Genomic DNA, 23,859 nt, shown 5'->3' on the forward strand with positions numbered 1-23,859 from the left:
GCGCCTCCAACAAACAACATAGTCAAGGACAAATAGTGACTTGACACATTGGCTTCTCTCCCTCTCCACTGACAAAAGTGGTCACATAAATAAGGAATAAACTCTACAAATTCTATGCTATATACCTAGCTTATTTTTTATTTTTCTGTATATTATTATGTAAGGAAGATATAATTTTTTACTTTGGGCAGATAAAAAAAAAGTGTACTACAGTATAATTAAATAAGATTATGGTACCGATGTATGGAAGAAACAAAACAAAAAACCAAAGATTGAGAAAACTTTTTTATTTATTTTTTTTGTGTGTACTGCATATTCTCGCTTCTTGATGTCAGTCCTCCTTATATCACCAACCTTATAGTGGGTTGCAGACCTTTCTTTACAGCATTAAATAATTAGTATAATAATAATAATACGGGAATAAAGCATCTCTGCCAGTCAAAGAACATGAACAAGGTGGTGGCCATAATACAATGTACCTGACACGAGCTGATCAGTCTTCAGCCACATTAATGTCTACCATGGAGCATGCACAACTAAGTGAAGCTATGTGGATATAAATAAAGACAACAATTACAAAATAAATACTTGACAACACTAGCAAAGGTGATTTATCCCCATCGTATCATTGGATAGAAGTAGAGCTACAGACGTAATTCCCATGTTACACAAAGCAATCAAATGTGCTTTATCAGAGACTGAAGAAATAAAAGAGGAAATAGCTAGGCACATTAGCATTTCATTACGGGAATAAAATTGGATAAATATACATGTATATACATTCCTTTCAAACGAATGTTTAGTAAAATTCTGCACTTTAAAAAAACAAAACTATTGCTTAGAAAGAAAATGTCTTAGCGTGCAAGTGTTCTAAACTGAGTCCTGCATGAACTCATGCAGTCATTGTCTAATAACCCAAATCATTTGGAACAAAAAAAAATTCTCCAGTTTCAGGGATACATTTCATAATCTTGCTATCAATTATGCTGAGGGGATAGGATCAGCTGTAAATTTAAATAAGCTAACATTGCCAGAATCTCAATCTAGCCCACCACAGAAACGCCTCACCAACAAGTCTGCTAAGCTGGCAATTACAGAGGCACACGCTAACATTTGGGGGTGACTGGATTATCTGCCCCTGGCCAGCCAGATGCATCAAAAAAATGGATACAGTTACATTAATATACAAATAAGCTCTCCACACACACCAGTTTTTCTTGAAATGTTTATTCTAAGTCAATAAGAAGCCTGACATTTTGTTTTGAAATAAATGCTTCATTATTAATGTACATGTCAACAATTCAGAATTTTGATCTGCAAATTGGCATACAAGGATGGAACCTGATGGGTAATTGCGACACATCTGAATGCATATAAAATGATTAATTAATGACATCAAGTTTATTGGACAGATGTAGAATACAAAATGAAGCAAACATCTATTACTTATCACATCTGAAAGAACTGTCTTTGAAGACTAATTTTTTAACAAAAAGGCTCTTAATACTCAATTCTTTCAAGACAACCCAGCCCTCTAAAACCTTAGCATCACAAGCGAAATGTATCACATTAGTAGAGTCTCCTGTTTGTGTATGACATTCATGACAGATGACACTTTTGTTTGTTTCAAGGCAACAGTGAAGATGCTCGTGTAGATGTGAGTGTGGACTGATGGCCAATGGCAAATATCCCCGTACACCATGACATAGGAAAGACTTCGGGCTGTGACAAAATCCAGATCTCGTGGCTTAATTTAATAATGGGTTGGCTAGTTACAACAATGTCTGATGTTGATTTATGAGGAGTCAAAAACAAATAGAGAATAAAACTTGGTGATGGTACTAGCTATACAAAGCTCAAGGTTCTAAGTCTTGTTCATGTTTTAGGAAGGGAAGTGCAACAAAAACAAAAAGTGAAAATACCCCCCCAAAATATAATTGAACACAAATTTCATACTCTTAATAATTAAAAAATTACACAAAAAAAAATTGAAATTTTTCTTTCCCTAGGAAATAGGAGTTAATTTGTGATTGGTAATATAATGGAAAAAAAAAAAAAAAAGAAAGAAGAAAAAAAAAACTGTCAATGAAAGAAAGGTGTATTTGTTTGAATATAATCCTAACAATACCCGTCCTTTCTGTTAAGAGAAATGTGTAATCAGGTTCATTCATCTCCCTGGTTCAACAGAAACAAAAGAAAAAAAAAAAACAATGAAAGTGAACAAGACCACCACTAGAATATAACAACGGTAAAATAACAAACCCCTGCACACCAAACTACTCACAGATGGCTGTACAATTCTATACACCTTCAGGTTAAGATAAGCATTGAGTTCTGAGCCCTTTCTGGCTAATAATAATGTGCCACCACTGACTACAATAAAAACATAATGACACAGGGTAACAAGTAGATAAATAATAGAGACTAAACAGCATCTGTACAGACAGGTATATCATGACACATTCTCCTCTGTAGCACAACATACATCCTCTTGAAAAGAAAGACATCTTTGTTTAAATATTGATATATGTTTTTGTTTTAGTAATGTGAATGTAGGTTAATGACTGTATATGGAGAAAGGAAAGCAATGTGACAAAACTGTACAATGCTAAGACATTATTGAGCTAAAAATGGTGTGTAGACCATACATGAAGTGATTTTGTTTGGTTGTAGTATTTCATAAGAGTTGCACTGACTATATATGCAACCGTTAATTAAATAATATAATTTAAAAACAAAACAAAAAAAAAAGAATGGGTGTATTCAGCCCCTACACAGGCTTAGGTATGAAATTAATATGGTCATAAATAATGTTTTATCACATTCCTTTTTTCCTGTATATCAAACTAATGGCTGTCTTCCCAAAGTTGACAAGCCGTCTCTCTATATATAAATATATAGATATATAGATAGATATAAATATATATCTGATATTGCCACCTTGTGAGTTTTCAGTGTAATAGACATCACAGGAAAAAAATGCTATCCACTGATGAGTTGATGGTGAGATGATTGTGAATGACAGTTAATGATGGGATATGATAACATCATCACATAGAGTATGGCTTAGCTAATAACACATTTCTAATGCATAGTACGAACAAAAATAAATAAATAAATATAGACAGAGCCAAAATTTTGTCACAATGCTTTCCATCATTACAATAATGTAGAATGTAGTATCACAAAACGTTACTTTAGAAGTTTGAAACAGTGGAAGGTTTGATTACACCCTTATCTTCTATTCGTTAGACATGCAAACAAATGTATAGTGTTAGGACTTTTTCAAGCCCTTTTTTTTTTTTACATAATCAAGTTCTAATTTGGAGAAAAGGGTGATTATGATCTACATTTTTGATAGCAGCGAAGGCAGTTACTACTGGCCAGCCACAGAATACTAAGCACTTGATCACAGCACATAACAAAAAAAAAAAAAATATCTCAGTGGATCTCCAATTTAGTACTAGTACACTGTGGCACTGTTTGACTTAAGTTTTTTTAAAAAATATATATAATACAATAAAATTATTCACAGCCCTTATATTTTTTTCAGTGGACCAGTACCATATAAAAACCAACGCTCTAACTGATGTGATTTCAATAAAGCCGAAAAAAAAAAATGTATGTGGATGAGTAAGAATGAGAATGATAAGAAAAACAAAACATTTAGGATGCGTCTTAGTTTAAAAATCCATACAACTAATCAATACAAGGAAACCAACAAAGAGAGTCTATGTTAAAAGGACTCAGAATATTGAATTCTAACAGCAAGAATTAGAAGACGATTAAAAGAACTCTGCACTAAGGGATAATGAAGGACCAAAATAAAAATGACCAACCAGAAAATAAATAAATGAAAAAAAAAAATGTGTCTCAAATGAAACGAGGATAAAATAATTTAACATGTAAATAAAGAAAAAAAAATTTAGATTATCACTTTTCTGAAAAATTTTTCATGTTAAAATGAATACATTTGTAGTAATCATTTCTTGACTCTCAGATGTGATGTAGAGCCTTATCGAGCAGTTGCTTGTCTAGCTCTCTTGTACTCCTCCTGCTGGATACGCTGTTGGATCATGTACTGTGCCCTTGTTATATTGCTGACTGTACCAGAGATACACACAATACGATTGTGTGTCCCTGGAGCATACACGCCCTTCTTAGAGATCTGTATATTAGTACCAGTGTACTGCTGTATCTCCACAATACCTTTTCCACCAGGACCAAGGATGGCTCCAACTATATTTTCAGGTACTTCCATTTCTTGTTTAGTTGAGGTCTTGTCATCTGTAGGGCTATACATGCCAGTGCCCAGACCAAAAGAGTTCTGGTTCACATTGACTGTGACAGTACCTGTTGACCTATCCTGAGGAGGGTAGGCAACGGCACTTGCTGAAGCAGCATATCCAGGTGTCTGGGTAAAGGTATCGAGCATGGGGCTGGAGCCATATCTATCTGGGGCTCCTGCCATACTCGGTGAGGAGCTGCCAAAAAGACTAGTGGATTGCTGCTGACCTGTAGTGGTACTGCCCACAGGTCCAAACATGCTTGAGGCTTGTGATGTAGTTGCACCAAAGGAAGTGTTGCCTCCGGACGTGCCAGCCATCTGCATTCCTTGCATGTTGGCTAAGCTAGAGGCTGTCATGTTAGCCCCCATTTGATTCACGCCTCCTATTCCCATTCCTAGTATTCCATAGTTAGCTAATGTGTTCATAGCTGTACTGATCTCATCTGTTGCTTGTTCTGTATAGCCAGAACTTCTCAATGTCATTTTTAAATTTTCTAGAGCTTGAGCAGCCATGGGCCCACCTAGACCCATAGCAGCAGCACTTAAGGTCATATTAAGTCCTGCAAGTCCCATTCCATTGTATGAATTATTACCATTGGAACCGAAATTGAAGCCTTGTGTAGGATATGCTGCAGTAGTATTATTCATCATTTCTGTGGTGCGTGTTTGATATGGGGTGTTAGCAAAGGGTGATCCTGTGGGATTGGCTGATGCTACTGGCCCTGTGTAATCAGCATAACTTATATTTGGACAACTACTGCTTTGAGGATCTTCAACAATTTTTTGCAGAATCAAATCCATGGCTTTCATATTGGCATCAAGTTCACCTGGGAACAAAAAAAAAATAAGTATTAGTACTCAACTTGTGCTGCTCTTAAGAATGGATATAAAAACACAAATTAATTACTTTTTACAAAAAGTGCCATAAAGAGCTAACATTGCAGGCAAAAAAAATGAAATTTAACCCTAATCTAGTGTTAATTTTTAGCAATCGTATACTCCACATGCTCATTGTATTCTATTTAATAATACTGAGACTCATTAAGAAAAACATCTATACAGTTAAGATGAATCATTAAACAATTTAAGGCGGGAAAAATAATTAGTTATTAGTGTTACATTTATTATTTCTTGGAAGTAAAAAAAATCATAAGACAATTGTGCAGATCTAATATGAACAGGGGTGCCACTTTTTTTTTGTTTCAAGAAAAGTTTCTTTTAATGAACCTGAAATGTTACAAGCACTGCCATTTAGCCTGTGCTGGATAAAATGTTCTAAATTCAAAATTGGACAAGAAATGAGGGAAGAGTAATAATTCCAATGTTTAGCTGGCATATACACAGATTGAATATATACACTGTTGTAACAATTTTTTGTTTGATATGTATGTTTAATAAGGGAACACTTTTACTCTTGTACTGACCAGTGCAAGATCAATGCAAGACTGGACTTCACTGCCATCTGTGAGTTCATAGTAAATAAAGTTGTTTTCATTTTCAACCACAAAGGAGAAACTTATCAATCAAATAAATGTTTTAAAAAAAAATATTTACCTCTTAAAAAGTGATTTTTAAAAAAAGTTAATTTGAATCACTACCAATTTAGACAATCTATACAGTATATTTGAGTCTTTATACCCGATAAAGCTTAAGTTGTAGGTGCGACTAATATAAATAAAATTATTGAGGGTTTTTGTAATCCATTGAGGTGCAGATGTCAAGCTTTATGAATTATAAAACTAGCTTGAAGTTATGCCTGATGAGACTTAGAACAACTGCAAGAGTTCCTAAGTCAAAGCAGGTGATTAGCTATTAGAACAACTGCAAGAGTTCCTAAGTCAAAGCAGGTGATTAGCTATTAGAACAACTGCAAGAGTTCCTAAGTCAAAGCAGGTGATTAGCTATTAGAACAACTGCAAGAGTTCCTAAGTCAAAGCAGGTGATTAGCTGTTTCTCTTTGACCCATAAAAAAGATATTTTTATTTATGTGGCATTTAATAATGGCAATGCTTTCAATATTCCTGTGAAGCATCCTACTTTAAAATCATTCTTTAATTTTTTTTCCATTATATTAATAGTGCTATTCGCCAATTGACCAAGAAATATTGAATGAAGGCTATTGATTTGATAATAACTCAAAAATAATTCTATAGAGTAGATGCTTTGGGTTCTAGAACTTGACCAGATTTTTAAAAGTTTGCAATTGTATAATCAATTTCCAAGAAATGTGTGCACTTTGACTGAAAGACAATGAATCTACAATGTTTGCAACAAAGATCTGCCAGATATAGCGTTACAATTCAGAAAGTATATTTTTGAAAACATAATTTTGAAGTACACCAGTGTTATGAAAATTATATTCTGTATCGGTTGTCGTTCTTATGTTTACATGTGCTTGTAACTCGTTCGTAAGAATGTGTTTACGAAATGTGTGTTGTGTAGTCATTCAGTGTATTAAAGCCATACTAAGGGGACATGGTTTTCGACTCTGTTATCTTTATGTACATAACAATTTAATATAAGTATTAAATACATATATTTAATACAAGTTTAATTTTGTATATTTGTTAAGAATTGTTTAAAAAATCTAAGCCCTTAAATCACAAATTTCAGAAGTGGCACCCCAGTTAATAAATGAAATATTAACAGGATGTACAATAACAGGATGTAATGTCATTTAATTCAGACTTAATGCATGTATTCCATTTATTTATGCAAGATTTTGTGAGCTAGTAATTTTACATTTTATGTTTCCAGCAGAATATTGTGCGTTTTTCTCAATCTGAATGCAAGCAAAGCTTTGCATATTTAACATAACTGATAAGTTTTCCCATTTACAATGTTGTTTAAAGGGTCAAGCTATTATTATTTGAAATTGATGATACTTTCTTAAAGAAATCAAAATGTATTGATGCAACACTCTTGCAACTAGCAAATTGCAAAACACAAAGGTCAACTGGTAGTGGAACTGCCTCAAGTTTACTTTAATGTCAGCACTGTTTGAATACTTTAAAGAGGGCTTTTGGAACTGAAAGTATCCTGGAGGAGCCAAGAGTTCAACAAAGAATGCTCAGGTGACAGTTCACCCTTGAGAAAGCCCCTATGCTATACGAAAGCACTGTTACTTAGAACAAGACTGAGCTTATTTCATTTTGCAGGTAACCCAACTAACCAAACTACTGATATCCACTGTTGGAGCATAAGATTAAAACAAATGCCTTAAAAGCTTAACAAGACCATAAAGGTTTGCAGCAAAAAGCTGGTTAGAAGAAAATTTTAAATTGAAAAATATCTCTCATAACATACCTGCTACAGTTACACATCTTTCTGGAAGATTGGTCTCCTTAGACTTCTGCGAAATTTGTACATAGGCCCCACTTTCTTCTTTTATCTGTTTTATATAGTTTCCACCTTTGCCAATGATCATTCCAGCTGTACTGTTGGGAATCAGTATCTTCACCTAGAAGGGCATCAAGAACATGAAATCATCACTCAGGCTTACAGTGAAGATAAATTTATTTATTTATCTCTCTTTTTTGTTGCATTATTATCTTATTTTAACAGCATTTGTTTAATAAATCAGATAATAAGCCATGAAGATGAAAATGGTCATGAGCATGACTGATGATGAATTTCTGCCCTCCATGTCTGTTGTTTTATTCTTCCAATATTCCCTTTACCAAAAGTATTGTACTCCCAACTAAGGCTTGTTTTAAAAATAGGCCCAATAATAAATCCATTCAAATCAGATATAAACATTTCAATTTAAAAAAAGGAAAAAAAAAAAAAAAAAAAAAAGGAGCCAAAAGCTTGTACGTTTTCATTTATGATAAGTAGTTAACAGGAAGGGGGCTAGTTAGTACTATCATACACCACCACATGGTAGTCATCAAAACAAGCCAATGTAACAATCATCTGTAGTGGCAATTTAGTACAGATGAATCAATGTTAATTAGTTGGGGGGGAAAAAGGAGGAGTGAAATTAAAAAATAAAACATTACCTTAATAATAAGCTGAGGCTTAAGCCTATGTTCATAAGTGTTATACGTACAAACCGAAGGCAGACTCCTTTCAGAAAATGAGATGAGGATGAAAATGGAACCTGAAATACCTCAATTACCTGCCGATGCCTCTCAAAATTATTTTTGGCATCATCAGGTTTTGTTGGCGTAGTTGGGTTGGACTCAGGCTTCTCTCTTATCTTTTCCATAATAAAATTGTTCACTTGCCTCACAGCATCTGGAGCACCCATTATCAAGCAAATACGCTCTGTTGTTCCTGGAAAGAGAAACAGTACAATGTAGAAAACTAACATCTTGTAACTAAATATTTTTTTCAGGACACTCTTTCACATTTCATCTTTGGATAGAAGAAAATATAAGAAACCAATAGAGGCCTCAAAAAGTCGAGGTGTCAGACCTGATGGAGTGGCCAAGACCAAGAAAAAAAAATCAAGATATGATCACCAAGAGAAAAGCTTGTCAAGATAAGTGAGAACAACCTTTATTTTGATATGTTAATGGGGATGGATTCTCGGATTCTCACCAGGGGAGTAGAACATTGGTTGCCCACACTGTTACAGCACATCATGTAACAAGTGTCAAATGAGGATGTCATAATGTTGTAAGTTTCTAACACTGGTTCAACTTTTCATAAAGATTTCAAATAAAGCTTCCTAACCTGTGACCAAGTATGTTCATTATGGAGAAAATGAAAAATGAATGGTTTTGATTTACAAGGACATTTTTTTTTTTAACTTTTGAAAAAGATGATGTACATTTTTAACAAATTAAATTATTAAATTATTTAAATCCTGTATACATTTAAAATGATTGTTAATTCAATGATGTACTAACATGAAGAGTTACCCTAGATTTCTTTTTTAACAAAGCAATTTATCAAAATCATGGACACATTTAAAAAGGTAGTTAATTCTATGATGCACTAACTTAAAAAGAGTTCCCCCCAAGAATAGAAAGAATCTGACATTCACATAATACAACGTTTTCTAAACACTGTTCGATGTGTACATGTATTTTTCATATCTTCAATACTAATAGCATAAACTCCAATGGCCCCTTGATACTTACTGCCTACCCATAACAGGTTGAAGAACTAAGCTTTGGGCAGCCTAACTTATATGAAAAAACTTCAAGTGCCAAGAGAGACAAACAGACTTCCTGGTGAATGGACAAAGCTGTAAGGACAGCTCTAGTTGACATCAAAATAACACCCAAAGCAGTTAAGGTTGGATGTTAAACTGTTAACTACATGAGGCAGAAAAGTTCACCCAGCAGTTCAAACTAAATGCTTGCAGAAACTGGGCCCTAAAGTAAGGGTGAGGAAGGCCAAAGAAAACATGGAGAAGACATGGGGAATGAAAAGACGTTTTGTTAATAGGTTGTGCTAGTGGGGATGATAGTTAATATCATGAAATGGGCAAGTGATATTACAACTACTCACCTGGGTAGAAATCATTCGCTTTTGACATTTTCACCCGTGCTCCTGCCTCCTTCTGAATCTGGGCAATAGTTTCACCTCCTTTCCCAATAATGGCTCCAGCTGCCACACTAGGCACTAGAATCTTGAGATGTATATTGTCTCCTGTTGGACAGAAAGAAAGAAATATGAAATGTTGAATTCTTTCACTTTATCTGTATAGTTATTTTCATACATTCCATTGTACTGCAGTTGTTACATAGTTAAAGCAACCCATATGGAATGCTTCCATGATTGAGAATGTATTCAAGAACTGATTTTGATCTTAAGAAAAGAATTACATGGATCAGTTTTAAGTTATAGACATTTATCTAAGAAATTTTTTATATAATCTAGTAGTACAGTATTCATGTTGTTGTCAACAAACAAATACAATAGAAAATCATAGGAATATTGACTTTTGTTTACAATTTAAATATAGAAATACATGTTCATATTGGTGTAATATACAAGAAAACTAGTCCAATATGCAACAAAGTTGTATTTTAATACTTTTAAGATGAAACAGACAAAATATACAATTGACGAAAAAGGAATGATGATACTAGCTGGATAGTACAATGTTGACAGTTCTTTTGAGTCATAATGATTGGAGGCATTACAAAACATTAAATGTTGTCCTAGATGTCAGTCATGATACTAAGTGAACTACAATGATGAAAAGCGTATATCTCAGGAAGTAAGTCAGGCAACAAGAGACGTGTTCAACTTGATTGTGTTAACTATTAAGATACAGCATGGTAAACAATTATAACACTTTAGCAGTTTCCTTTATGGACTACAAGAACTAACAAACATTCACAAACTAAATATCATTTACATACACTTAATTTAAGCTAATATATTGTCTGTGTGGATAAGGAAAGTTTGTCTTTTTTTCCCCCTACAACATGGCTCAAATGTAGATATTTCAATGATGTTAGTACATTAAAAATAGGCATACTCTTAAGCCTACCACTAGTTCAAATCCTATTTAGCTGTCTTAACTTAGTTTGTGTTATTTCATTTGTCTACACATAATTCTTGAAGCCATCTAAACACATTTCAATATCAAAATGTTCAAAATCATTGATCTGATACTTTTGTCCTTCCAGCCCATTCAATCATGCTATGCAATGTAAGATTTCCAACAAGTTTTTAGACTACTTAGTAACTTGGAATTGCCTTACAGGAGTCCATTTCAAAAATGAGTAATGGTCTGTGCTAGTGACTTACTATGCTGTTAATATGGACACTAAGATTTTCTGTTGGCTAATACTTAAATATAAATATATATGTAATAGACATTTTTTTTTTTGGTGTAGAAAAGAGTGAGTCTAAGTTTAATTTGCAAATCTTAATTTGTAATTTTTTTTCTTTGAAATTATTATAAATTAAAATTTACAATGTATAAATTAAATTGGAATAGGATCAGGTAGTTGGCATGAAAAGATTGAGGTTCCCAGTGCAAACAGGTTTATTTTAACCCCAAATCTCAACATTTGTTTTTAAGTCTTTCACCGTATTTATATTTTTAAAAACAATATTAATGGTTCTTTGAGATACGGTAGCTATTCAGTCATAATACATTGCTCAAATCCAGCTATAAAACTTTGTTTTGTTTTTTTCAAAGTTTAAATATGCAGTAGGTTTTATCCCTTTATCTTTGTACTAAAAGGTGTTGAGTTTATAGGCTGTAACAGTGCATGCGTGTACCGGTAGTACAGTCAAGTGAAGCTACACAGCTTAAAGTTAAGTGTGCCTCCTGGAGCACTACACACCATTGCTCTTCTGATGAAAGTGGTTAGAAATAGACAGAGCCAGTGATGTAAGCCGTAGCTGTATCATCTGCTGGCTAGAGATGGGGCTGAGAAGTGAGGGGCGAGAACTCAGGTAAAGTAGGTCAATTCACAAACAGCTGATGCTACGAGGTAGGGACGTATTTAAAAAAAAAAAAAAAAAAAAGAAAAGAACACTTGTTACTGTGGTATGCGCGTGTACTTTTAAACAGCGAGGAGAGCGATAGAACCCATTCAATGACAAGTCCATTTATTTCCGAGAGACAGCAGACACAAGAAGTGTTTAGTCATCAATTCTAAACTTAACTATTCAATGCCCCAATACAGTACACAGTATTCAGTGAGAATCGATCCGCCCACTTCGTAGTGCCACGGCACGACACAAGAGGGGAAGGCCAACGACCGGCAATCGATAATGGCTATCGCCTTATGCGTCTAGAAATGTCGGGCCGCTTAGCACTTACCTGTCCATAAAATACACACCAAGATAAGAGCTAAAAGTGTGTCCATTTCATATGGCTATTTAAGCCACACGAGTCAAGCACCAATATAATTTTTTTTAAAGTTTAAGACTCGAAATGTACGTGCTAATCCTATCATTGGCATATTACCTGCCCATGGCAAATTCCGCAGAGACTCGACTGCTCCATGCATTATGATGTGCAAAGTAGAGACCAATGCCACTTCAGCATTCTAGCATTAGCCAAGACAGCCGTCTTAGTGCGAGGACACGCGATCCACAAAGTAGCAGGCCTTTATCATGGTTCGTTTACTTAAAACCTCTCAAGAGTTTCTTTATGGTACCTTTATGTCGGTTTACCTCCCCCACAATGCCCCAGCAACAACTTGGAAGCACCATGGAATCCACGTGATTTAAACAAACACAAAATGGCCACGAGAACAAAACAAAAAAGGAAAGAAAAGGTGGAGGGGGGGCGGGGCGGTTAGAAACCAACATGAGTGTGTATATGCCTATGTAATTGTAAGGTCACGACTAGATCTAGATCATCTCACATGAATGGTGCTTACAATAAGCAATGGGACATTGTGATCGTCCCAATATACAGACTACTAGAATGACGAGTTGAAATGTGGAAATAAAAACAATTGTATTGCTTTGAACATTAAACTCGGCATACCGTACTCAATAGAATGTAAAATAGTATGCAACGAATGTGTGTGAACCAGTACAAAATACACGACAGTGGCCAAAGTTGGACGTTTACAAGGGCTAGGCGTATAAAAGAGACATCAGTCTAGTTTGCGCCTTGTGGAAAAAGAAGTCTATTTTTTGTTTGTTACGACTGCCTAAAAAAAAAATCTAGTCCGGCGAACACATGACGTTTCCTATGTAGGGCTTGTAGTGAGGACACGTCTAATCCCACATCCCCTTCTCCGTGTACAAGTTCTAACAGCATGATCAATAACTACGGTATCAGTTGCAGCCGGGTTTTGGTTTTTTTTTTTTTTTTTTTTTGGTTCTTTAAACAACACTTGACAGTGGTTGCCTTATGGTATCGAGTTTGATTCCCGGTAAAAAAAAAAAAAAAAACGCCCCAACTCTTTATAATTACCTTGACATTTTTTTTCTTTATTATTACGTCGGCCACTTGGGTGGAATGCAACTTTACTACTCGTGCCACATGTTTAACATACAATTCAAGCTACTTTTGAACATTCTTCTTAAACATCAAATGCATGGAATTCAAACATAACATTCGTATCCAGTTCGCGTGAAAGCCAAGAGCAGATAAACGCAACTAGCTATATGATATCAATTTGTAACGGCACATCCGTATAGACATGCATGGGCTGGGGGCAGACGCCATATGTATTTTAGTACTTTCAACGTTAGACTTCAAAAAAAAACAAAAAAAAACATTCATTGCTTTAAGTAACTGAAATATATTAAAACTTAAGAACACAGCCCTATATAGTACCGGTAGATCTAGACAAGAAACAGATTAGCGTCAGATCGCTAAGGGAAATCGATCTTCTGCCTCAGAAAAGTAATGATCTTCAGTTTTCTAAGCTTATAAACATACAATCCCGTTTCGCGGAATGTAACTAGATGAGACTATACATCACAGAACTGCACATCCACGCTAATTCCCTTCGAGTCTCCACGGAGATAACAATCCAAGATCTGAACATCTCAAGCCTGTTAGGATGTTAGGCTGTACACTAAGTGTCCTTTAAAAGCCCTTGCCTATCCATCTGCCTAATTGTATGGCATTATAAGTCTTAACATGCATACACTTGCTTTAGAAGTTAGGTTTGAAAATTAAAAAAAAAAAAAAAGCCTACACCTCCTCTTATAGCTACTTTACAAAACATACATTGTTTCGGGAAATTTTTGTGCACTATATAAAGATAGGCGCGTCCAAAGGTCTGCGTCTTGGGTTTGTCATTTATTTCAGTATAAAAGGCCAAGTATAACATTTCAAATAGTGAAATAATAAGAAATGTTTACAATGCAAATTGTAAACTAAAGTGATCTCAATGCCATACTAATTTAAATGGGGACATTAAGTGATCGTTTGTTTTTTCCAGGATAACCCCGAGCATTCAAGCAACGGTACGGCTAAACTAGAGACAGCAAAAAGTTTCTAGTCCCCAACAAAAGAGATGCACATGAAGCTTGTCTTCACACTCCTACACTTGCATCTAAAGCTACTACTGGTTATCTTTAAATAAAACAAATTCTTAGACTTAATCAAAAAAAAATTCAGAAAAAAAATTATTATTACGTACGGGTATCACCAACTTTATCTTGAGTTTACAAATTCAACACAAGATGTTCGGAAAGTGAAAATCGTACAATGTAGGTACAATATTTCATACTAACACCCATGACTCGAGTTGTGGGTTTCGTTTAAGTCTTTTCTACACATTTAGTTTTCGGTACTATTCAATAGACTTAGATTCTAGGACAATTACATAAAGACGTTGACAACTTTGAAACTACGACTTTAAGTTACGCTGCTTGCTTTAACAGTAAGCAGTAGAGGTCGTGGATAATTACAGTCAAAATAGTAGAGTGGAGTCAGAGAAAACAGTAACACTTTGACAGATCTTTATGCTTTCAATTGGTAGACCCCTAAACACACAACAGTGAAAACTATGGACTGTTTCGGGTTTTTATTGAAATCCCATCATTGTTAATCTACCCAGTCCAATAACAAGACATATATTTGTAAACTTCTCTAGCAATGTAAGCATTAAGTTAGACCTAGGTAAAAGAATAATACCCATCGGTCATAGCAGTCATGATTCTGAAATAGAAGCCGAATGTTCTAGATCTATCTAGTCAGTCATTGCAGTCATGATTCTGAAATAGAAGCCAAATGTTCTAGATCTATCTAGTCAGTCATTGCAGTCATGATTCTGAAATAGAAGCCAAATGTTCTAGATCTATCTAGTCAGTCATTGCAGTCATGATTCTGAAATAGAAGCCAAATGTTCTAGATCTATCTAGTCAGTCATTGCAGTCATGATTCTGAAATAGAAGCCGAATGTTCTAGATATATCTAGTCAGTCATTGCAGTCATGATTCTGAAATAGAAGCCGAATGTTCTAGATCTATTGCAGTCATGATTCTGAAATAGAAGCCGAATGTTCTAGATCTATCTAGTCAGTCATTGCAGTCATGATTCTGAAATAGAAGCCGAATGTTCTAGATTTATCTAGTCACTGCAGTCATGATTCTGAAATAGAAGCCGAATGTTCTAGATTTATCTAGTCAGTCATTGCAGTCATGATTCTGAAATAGAAGCTGAATGTTCTAGATCTATCTAGTCAGTCATTGCAGTTGAAGATAGAATGTATGTCAGAAATTTAGTATGAAAAAATTTCTGATCCAGAACTAGATCTATCAGTGATGCACAGCTAAACAATGCAAGTTTGGTCACATCAGAGGAGCTTAGGTCACATCAGAGGAGCTATCTTAACTTTGAAAAGTATTTTTCTTTTAAATTAAAAAAGTCTTCCATTTAAATTTCTTTTTAAAAATGCAATCTTTAAATTTTACATCAGCAAGCATTCAAATGAGCTATCTTTTGAGGTCAAACATTTCATCAGCAACCTTGTATTTTGTGTTCTGTGTGTTTGTGTTAAATATAACATTGGTCAAAGTGAAATGCCTTAGTTTTGAGACCTGCATAGTTTAAGCTAAAATTGCAGTAAAACCTGCTCTCTAATATCTCAACTTTTATGCAGTACTTCCCTACCGTTAATGCTATCGGATATAAAGAATCAATCAAAATATCAGTGTTGAATGAAAAAAAATTATACAAAACTAATTGTACCTTAAGCTTGAAAACTGTCCAGGAAGAAATTTAACCAAAATTTAAAATGTTTTCCTCTTTTTAAAAAAAAAACCCACATTTAATTATAATTAAAAACTACCAAAAAATGTACTGTTATACTAGAGGTAACATGGTTCCAGTTCAACAATATAGAAATACCTCAATGTTTTGAAACACATTATCAATCATTTCTTCTTATTTAAAAAAACGTTTTTACATTTTTAATACACAATGGCTGTCTTGGGAAATGTGTGCTATGAAGTATGTAATAATCTTCACGTCTGAAGGAACATCCAAAATATATATGAAACAATTCAACAAGCTACTGTCACTAGATAACATCTATAGCTCTTTTGGTGTTCATTGCTTTCTTGCTAATTTTGGTTTCCAGGTGACAGAAAATAATTACCATCAATGACACTGACTAAAAATGTCACAAAGAACACACACAAAAATGTGGAATGGAGGATCTACAAAGACGGCTGGAAATAGTCAGTTATAGAGCTGTGTACATGCATCAGTGAAAGCCATTCAAAAGTTGGATTATCAAGAGGGAAAAGGAAATAATATGGACATAAACACATGTATATATATATATATATATCAGTGATGGGAACTGACTTTACAAAAATTTTAGGAATTCAAACCATTCTAGTCTAGACCAAGATCTAGACTTTTAAGACAATACTATACGGTAACACTAGATTTAAAAAAAAATAGAACTTTAACTGTGTCAAAGACAGGATGTGCGCATGTTCAAAAAAAATCAAAAATCTTATTTCGCATTCTTCCGAAAATGGAAAAATAATAAAATCGATTTTTTTTTCATTAAAAAAAAATGAAAAAAAAAAAAAATCGGATTTTTTTTAAATGTCGGGAAAATTTCAGATTTTTTTGCTAGAAAATCGGATCAGAAGAAATTTTCGGAATTCCGACAATTGTCGGAAAATTCCCATCACTGATATATATAAGCATGTGAGTGATCAAATTAAAAAAGAGAAACTAAAGTGTAGTTTGTTAAAGCCAATGAGAAATAAATAACAGCTTTCCATCCACACACAAACACACACAAAAGAAGAAATTGTTGAAGTTTTTTTTTTCTTTAAATGCTCAAGAGCCCAAAATGAAAATAAGATCATTCATTATCTAAACTCTGAATAGATGTAGACTAATATTAGCTAAATTGTACATGACCAATAATAATGATAATAATTGCTCCCAAATAGCACTGAAACCTTTAGTTGTTAAGATTACAAGAATTTGTGACTTATCATATATATAGATAAAAGTGGACTTTAAAAAAAAATAACTTTCAATATTAGCAATTTTTTTTTCCCCTAATAAAATGTGGATAATAGTGAACAAATAGATGCTATCATACTAGATTTTTCTAAGGCTTTTGACAAAGTTCACCACCATAGTTTGCTTAAAAAATTAAAATATTTCGGCATTAATGGTCCACTGCATCAGTGGATTAAAGATTTTCTGATAGGGAGAGAACAAACTGTAATAATAAATGGCTCTAAATCAACACAGATAACAGTAAACTCAGGTGTACCTCAAGGAACAGTCTTGGGTCCACTACTATTTTTATTTACATAAATGATTTACCAAATTGCATTACTTCAGGAACAAAAGTCAGATTATTTGCAGACGATTGCATAATATATAGAACAATAAAAACAACACAAGACACAGATATTTTACAAAGAGAATTAGATGAATTACAGAAATGGGAATCAAACTGGAGCATGTCTTTCCACCCAGAAAAATGTCAGTTGTTAAGAGTAACAAAAAAACTAAAACAAATTAATTCCACTTATCTTATTCATGGCAAACCAGTAACACAGACTAAAAACTGGAGCATGTCTTTCCACCCAGAAAAATGTCAGTTGTTAAGAGTAACAAAAAAACTAAAACAAATTAATTCCACTTATCTTATTCATGGCAAACCAGTAACACAGACTAAAAACGCAAAATACCTAGGTGTTATAATAAATGAAAAACATTCCGTTTGGGACCCCTCAACTCAAGAAAACATTAAACTGGAACAGACACAAAATTGAGCAGTGAGATTCATAACAAACGAATATTCACATTTGACTAGAGTAACACCTTTAGTAAAATCACTAAATTTAGAAAGCCTTCAGGACAGAAGGCTCAAAAGTAAAGTAGCAATCATACATAAAACACTGAACCATAATCTTCAAATACAAAAAAAAAATTTAATAAAATACTCTGAAAGACACAAAGATAAAGGCACATTCCTCGTCCCATATGCTAGGACAAATTTGTACAAATACTCCTTCTTCCCTAGTGCTATTAGAGCATGGAATGGGTTGCCTGAGCTAGCCAGGAAAACCAGTGACTTGGCAGAATTTAAGTCATTGGTTAATATGCATGACTAAATGCATGACGCGTAGGACGTAATCATCTTCTTTTTTGAAGTAACGTCTGTATTATATAAGATAAGTTGCTTGTCCTTTTCATCATTATAAAACTTTTTTTTTTGAAGTGACAGATCTACAAATAGGAACATGCATATTGAGAATAAGGAATTATGGCCATGAACATGCACACACCTAATAAAATGTGAGCCCCTTACACTCAACAAGAATATTAAAAAAAAGTAACAATGGCTGATTCTTGTTATCTACAACTAATTAGAGAAGAAAAAATCTAACAGCTAGATGGAGAATTTATTTTTTGTTTACACTATTTTCCACTATGTATTTAGAGGAAAGTGCCAGTAAAGTAATGAATTTAAACTTCTATGTATAATCCTCTCAAAATTATTAACTCCTTTTTTTAAAGAGGAATGATAACCATATGCCTACTCTAACCAACTCTTTACATTATCTTCCTTGAAACGATAAAGGAAAATGTTCTTGACGGCTATAAAGTTACTGCAAGCATTGGAGAAAGAAGAATTACTAACAGGGCTTTAAAAGGGGGCATCAGCATTGGTGGTGAAAAGCTGACAAGTGTCAGTATTTTAAATACCTCAGAGGTATCGTCTCAGATGAGGAAACCAAACCTGAACTACTAGTTTGAATTGCACAGTCCACTGCAGCACTTGAAAAAACTCAAAAACAATATGGAAAGACAAAGACATAGCACTTGACACCAAAGTCAGACTGATGCACTACCTGGTCATGGTCACATTCTTATATGCTTACGAGTCTTGGGCGCTGACTGCAGAGCTAGAGAGGAGGATCCTAGCAATAGAATTGAGATGATCACATATCACAAACGAAGAGATTAGAGACAGGGTTACTACAACAATTGGACCCCACGATGACCTGCTAGTTACTGTAAAAAAATGCTTACTAAAACTCTATGGCCAAATTACAATTACAGTACCAGGAGAAAGAAGAAGAGGCAGATAAGAGAATGTGATGAGAAGTCAACATATAAGAATGGATGGGACTGCCTTTGAAAGAGGTTCTAACCAAGGCAAAAGACAGAGGAATGGAGAAAGACTGTCAACAAATCTTGAGTGGTGCCCTACCAGTCCAATAGACTAAGGGAAAGTAGAAGATGCATTGTCAACCATAGATTACTTTGAGCAATGTTTTCAAAAAGGAAGTGAGATTGTTATAACTCGAAAACTTTTCAGAGCACAGACCAACATGAGAAGAAACTGAAAACACTCAATAAAATTTTTCTCTTCATTTTTTAAAGCGATGAAAATGTCGAAGAAAACAAAATTATTTTAATTATATTTGGAATTTGAAAAACAAAGTAGCACCAGTACATAATAGCAGAACAAATAATTTTCCAAACATAGCCAGCTGCCTTTGATAAAAAATGTTAAGACTTCAGACCATCTGTAACTGATACTTAAAGATACACACGTAAAAAAACATTTCAACAGTTCAATTGACAAGTTAGCTAAAGCTTTTGAGAAAAGTGTATTCAATATAGTGAAGCTTGGCAATGACGTCAAGAATCTTAAATAACCAGTAGTTCAAGATTTGCCTTCCTTTATGTGTATGTGGGCAAGGTTCACAAAGAACACCGGAAATAAAGATCTCTAATTCTCTTCTGTCTTTTAATTTATTTAAAACATTAAAATTTGAAAAAATAATTTATAGACACCAATAAAATAAAAAAAAAAATGTGTATGTCAATTCAAGTATTAAACTATTCAATTTGCAATGTATTGAAGTTTAATAAAAATGTTAACCTTCATGTATTTCAGCTTTGTTTGAGATATAGAGATAAAAAGATCAATTTTCAAGTTTTAGCTTTTTCATTTATATACACTTAATTCTTGTGGTATTTCGCCTATGTAAACACCACATTTCAATATGAAAAACTTTAAATATAAAATTCAAAATAAAAATTCAAACTTTTTCCAAAGCATTCAATCATACTCTAATAAAAAAATTGAACCAAAAAATATGTAATTTAAGATTTCCATGAGCGCATGTTTTTAGACCACATTGGTCAACTGAAATTGTCTCAAAGCAGTTAATTTGACAAATTAACTTACTATATGCGCCCAAAGATTTCCAGTTGGCTGATACTTATATGTAATGCACTTTTTAGCTAAAAATCTGTATGCTTCGCTTTATATGAGCCTTTGTGTGTGTGTAAAGTTCAAATAGGTCAGCACAATCAATTTTGATATCTTTCAATGCTTTGCTCATTTAAAGAATTAATAAGTCTCTGATAACACTATTTTTTTTAGTCTCACACAACATAACACTATCTTAACTTAAATATAATACAAATACAAACTGAGAAAAGTAATGGGCAAAAAGCAAATGGAATGCATACACAGACATTAACGACTTAATACCCAAGGTTATAATGTCATTCAACTTGCAAAACTTTTTAAAAAATAAAAGTAAATTTTTTTTTACTTCTTAATGCAATTTTTTTTTTTAATTCCATACTTCTATTTAAATTTAGCATTAATAATTAATATTTAATTACCATTGTACAGTTTAATTTTTAGATAAGGTTTTATTAAGAATTTATTAAGAATTTAACAAATATTTGTAACACAATACTGGTACATAAATCCACAGAATTTACAACACTTAAGAAACATGCTAAAAATAATTCTATATTTCATATACAAAAAAAGAAAACTTACTGCCCGTATCAGATACTGAGGCATCTCCTTCACTTGTAACTTGCATTACTTCTGAATTGGTTTGCCATGTACTACTAGATGTGTTGCCATAGTGAAGGACTGAAAAAAATGGAAACAAAAAATATGATTGAAAATTTCAAGAATTTAGAAATGGTTTGAGTACTGTTTTAATTCCTATTCATGAAAAATAAATTTCTTTTCACTAAATGTTATTAATAAATAATATTTTAGCCTATATAGATAATACTAAGAAGAGTAGCTAAGCTGCTTATTCAAATGTCACGCAAACATGTCGATTATATATAATAAAGTGAGAACATTTTGACTAGAGATTTACGGAACATAATTATTGCTTCATGATGAGAAAATAAAAAGCTCTCAAGTTTGAAATTTAAATATTTTTTAAATACATATTTTGGGTTTAAAATATATATTTTAACAGCAGGATCCTTAATGCAGTGCAGGGGGCCTTGACGGTGTTTTTAAACCCTAAATATTAGAAAGTGAGATACTAGTATAAAATTGATTTTAAAAAAAACTTATCCATTAAAATATAGGTTTCCTCTCCTCCCAACCCACCCAATCATAAAACAGTTTTAAAAAGTACAATACAAAAAGAACTGTATTTTAAAATACAAATTAAGCTTGGTAAAAATAATGGAGTAAATGTGACACATAATACGCACATATTTTGACTTTTGAAATATTACAATGGCAGTAAAAACGAACTCAAAAAACTAATGATGATAGTTGTAAGTTATGACCTTAGAATGGTATGTGGTGACAAAGTGTCAACAATGAAAAATGACTGTGAGCCAAAATTTTGTCAGATGATGGACTGATAGCACTTCATTTGTCCTACACTGCAGTGTACACATTTAACTCAAGCAGCATGACAACTTAGAAGGAACCAAGTATCAATCACATACTAACTAAGTCTTAAAGTACTAAGTACATAAATACAATGTATTCACAAAACCATTTCATTGGTACAGCCTGTCTAAATAAAAATACAAAAATCAAACTTCTTGAGTGAAGAGCCTTTTTTTTCAAGCTATTCAGTTTCAGATAATGACTTTTATATCTATATATATTAACTGAAAAAAGGGCTTGGGAAAGTCAACAGCTGTCAGAAGAATTGCAACTAAGTAGAGTAGTGTTCCTTTTGTTGCTATTTCCTGATGTGCTGGCATGAACAAATTCAGTGATCTACCAATGGCAATGTTATTCCTCTTGTGACAGATGAATTATATATATTGTCACTTAAAATAATGATGATCTACATAAAGAAAAATTAGGCCTACATATAAATTTAAAAAAAAAAAAAAAACTACTCCAAACCACTGAAGAATGCAGATGATTTTGAGTCAATGATCAATGTTGATGCGATGAATGATGGTGGCGAAAACGTTGTCAGAGAACATGAGGGGAAAATATGTTAAAATTGCATCATCACCTTGAAAGACCCTGGCCTCAAGTTCACTCATTCTGCAGTATGGTGTCCTGTAAATCCCAGGTATCCTGTCTGGAGAAACTATTTTTGGCAGCCCCAATCTGCCTTGATGACCCAGTGCAAATGTTATGAAGAAAACTGTAATATGATGCTCTAGTTACCAAGAGCAAAAGCTAAAACATCAGGATGAGTTGCTTTTGACACGTGGGCAGAAGATCGCCGATCACACCAACAGCCACTGAGGCTTGCAAGTGGGTGTGTTGCACAGAAACGAGTCCAAACGAAGAGGATGTCACTCGTATCATTCACTGACCTAAAAATATGTTGATCCTTAATAATTATGCATGAATAATAACTTATCCAAAATGCTAATCAAGTTGTAAAAATAATAGTTTGACACATTCTACGGTGAAATTAGTTGGAATTTAGGTCGGTCAACGTCATAATTTTCCGCTTAGTATGCATGCCCTTCGTGGCTCAGCCGAGGTGACCGCAGGCAGTTCTCTAAATCTAGATAACTTCCGTCTGACAAATCGACATTTTTATCTCGAGAAATCTGAACATCCTCACAATGCTTTCTACTATTCAATAAAGTTTAAATGACGCTAAAATTACATTATAAACTAATTTAGATCCTTATTAGACTAGCCCTATTTTTAATGAAAGTTGGTATGAGGTGACCTAGATCTAATTCTATTCCGACTTCGAGATATCGAATACGCGAAAATTAAATGTTTACGTAGGCATGCCCTTACACGAACTTTTAAGTCAATATGATATTGGAAAATATTTTAATTGATACTATTTGTCTAAGAACCACAATATAATCACCGCAAAATACTGAATTATTGAAATATTAGCACAGAAATTATTATAAGCATCTTTGATCTTAGAGAGCTCGCTACGTACTGATTATCGAAATACGCGATTACCGGCTGCGCTAAGTAAAGCCGCCATGTTGTCTTTCTTTGATAAGTCAAGTTGCACTATTTTCGTTCCTACAAAACAACAATCGAAAAATGATCCTAACCTCCACCCTGGTTAGATCTCTTGGTGACCCCATTATCTGTTTCTCCGTCTAAAGGTCTTTTTCTTGAATCAGAAGTGTCCATTTCAGTACCATTAGTTCCGTCGTAGCTCATAGCCGTATCCGTTTGTCAGGGGCCCAGTTCTCGTGGGGTATCGAACAGCCGGTACAATCACGAGACTAGCCTATAGAACTACGTATGCCACCCATGTGCGATTACTAAAAAAAGAAGTGGGTCAAAAATAGCACATACTCAGTCACTGCTTTTTAAAGAATACTCATTTAATTTATGTCAAAAATTTTAACTGCCCTTGCATTCTAACCTAGGACCGTTCAACATTATAAAAATTCCGTCCACTATCCTAACCAGTTTCGTTCCCGTGACAATGCTAGGCTACCA

At 33.7% G+C, this 23,859-nt stretch overlaps 1 protein-coding gene across 3 annotated transcripts; it reads right to left on the reverse strand.

The window, feature by feature from the left end:
- Positions 1-272: 272 nt before the first annotated feature.
- On the reverse strand, positions 273-23,626 carry LOC106057230 (RNA-binding protein Pasilla-like). Of its 3 annotated transcripts, XM_013214348.2 has the most exons (7): positions 23,463-23,620; positions 22,436-22,745; positions 20,980-21,078; positions 9,752-9,892; positions 8,400-8,566; positions 7,595-7,748; positions 273-5,115 (listed from the first exon to the last, which is right to left on the reverse strand). In XM_013214348.2, the coding sequence occupies exons 2-7, from the start codon at positions 22,464-22,466 to the stop codon at positions 4,016-4,018; spliced, it is 1,692 nt and encodes a 563-aa protein (XP_013069802.2). In that variant the 5' UTR covers positions 22,467-22,745; positions 23,463-23,620; the 3' UTR covers positions 273-4,015. The 3 variants fall into 3 exon arrangements, with proteins under 3 accessions (XP_013069802.2, XP_013069801.2, XP_013069800.2); XM_013214347.2 differs by lacking the exon at positions 22,436-22,745 and having other exon boundaries at positions 8,409-8,566; positions 23,463-23,626; XM_013214346.2 differs by lacking the exon at positions 22,436-22,745 and having other exon boundaries at positions 23,463-23,626.
- Positions 23,627-23,859: the final 233 nt, after the last annotated feature.

This window comes from Biomphalaria glabrata, chromosome 3, assembly GCF_947242115.1.
Source record: "Biomphalaria glabrata chromosome 3, xgBioGlab47.1, whole genome shotgun sequence".
Taxonomy (NCBI): Eukaryota; Metazoa; Mollusca; class Gastropoda; family Planorbidae; genus Biomphalaria; species Biomphalaria glabrata.

Coding starts and splice junctions, on each gene's coding strand:
- LOC106057230 (XM_013214346.2), bottom strand. CDS start 23,574: ATGAGCTACGACGGAACTAATGGTACTGAAATGGACACTTCTGATTCA. Junction 9,893..20,979: donor CTCAGTATCTGATACGGGCA/GTAAGTTTTCTT, acceptor TCTGTCCAACAG/GAGACAATATACATCTCAAG. Junction 7,749..8,399: donor GGCATCGGCAGGTAATTGAG/GTATTTCAGGTT, acceptor ATGCCCTTCTAG/GTGAAGATACTGATTCCCAA.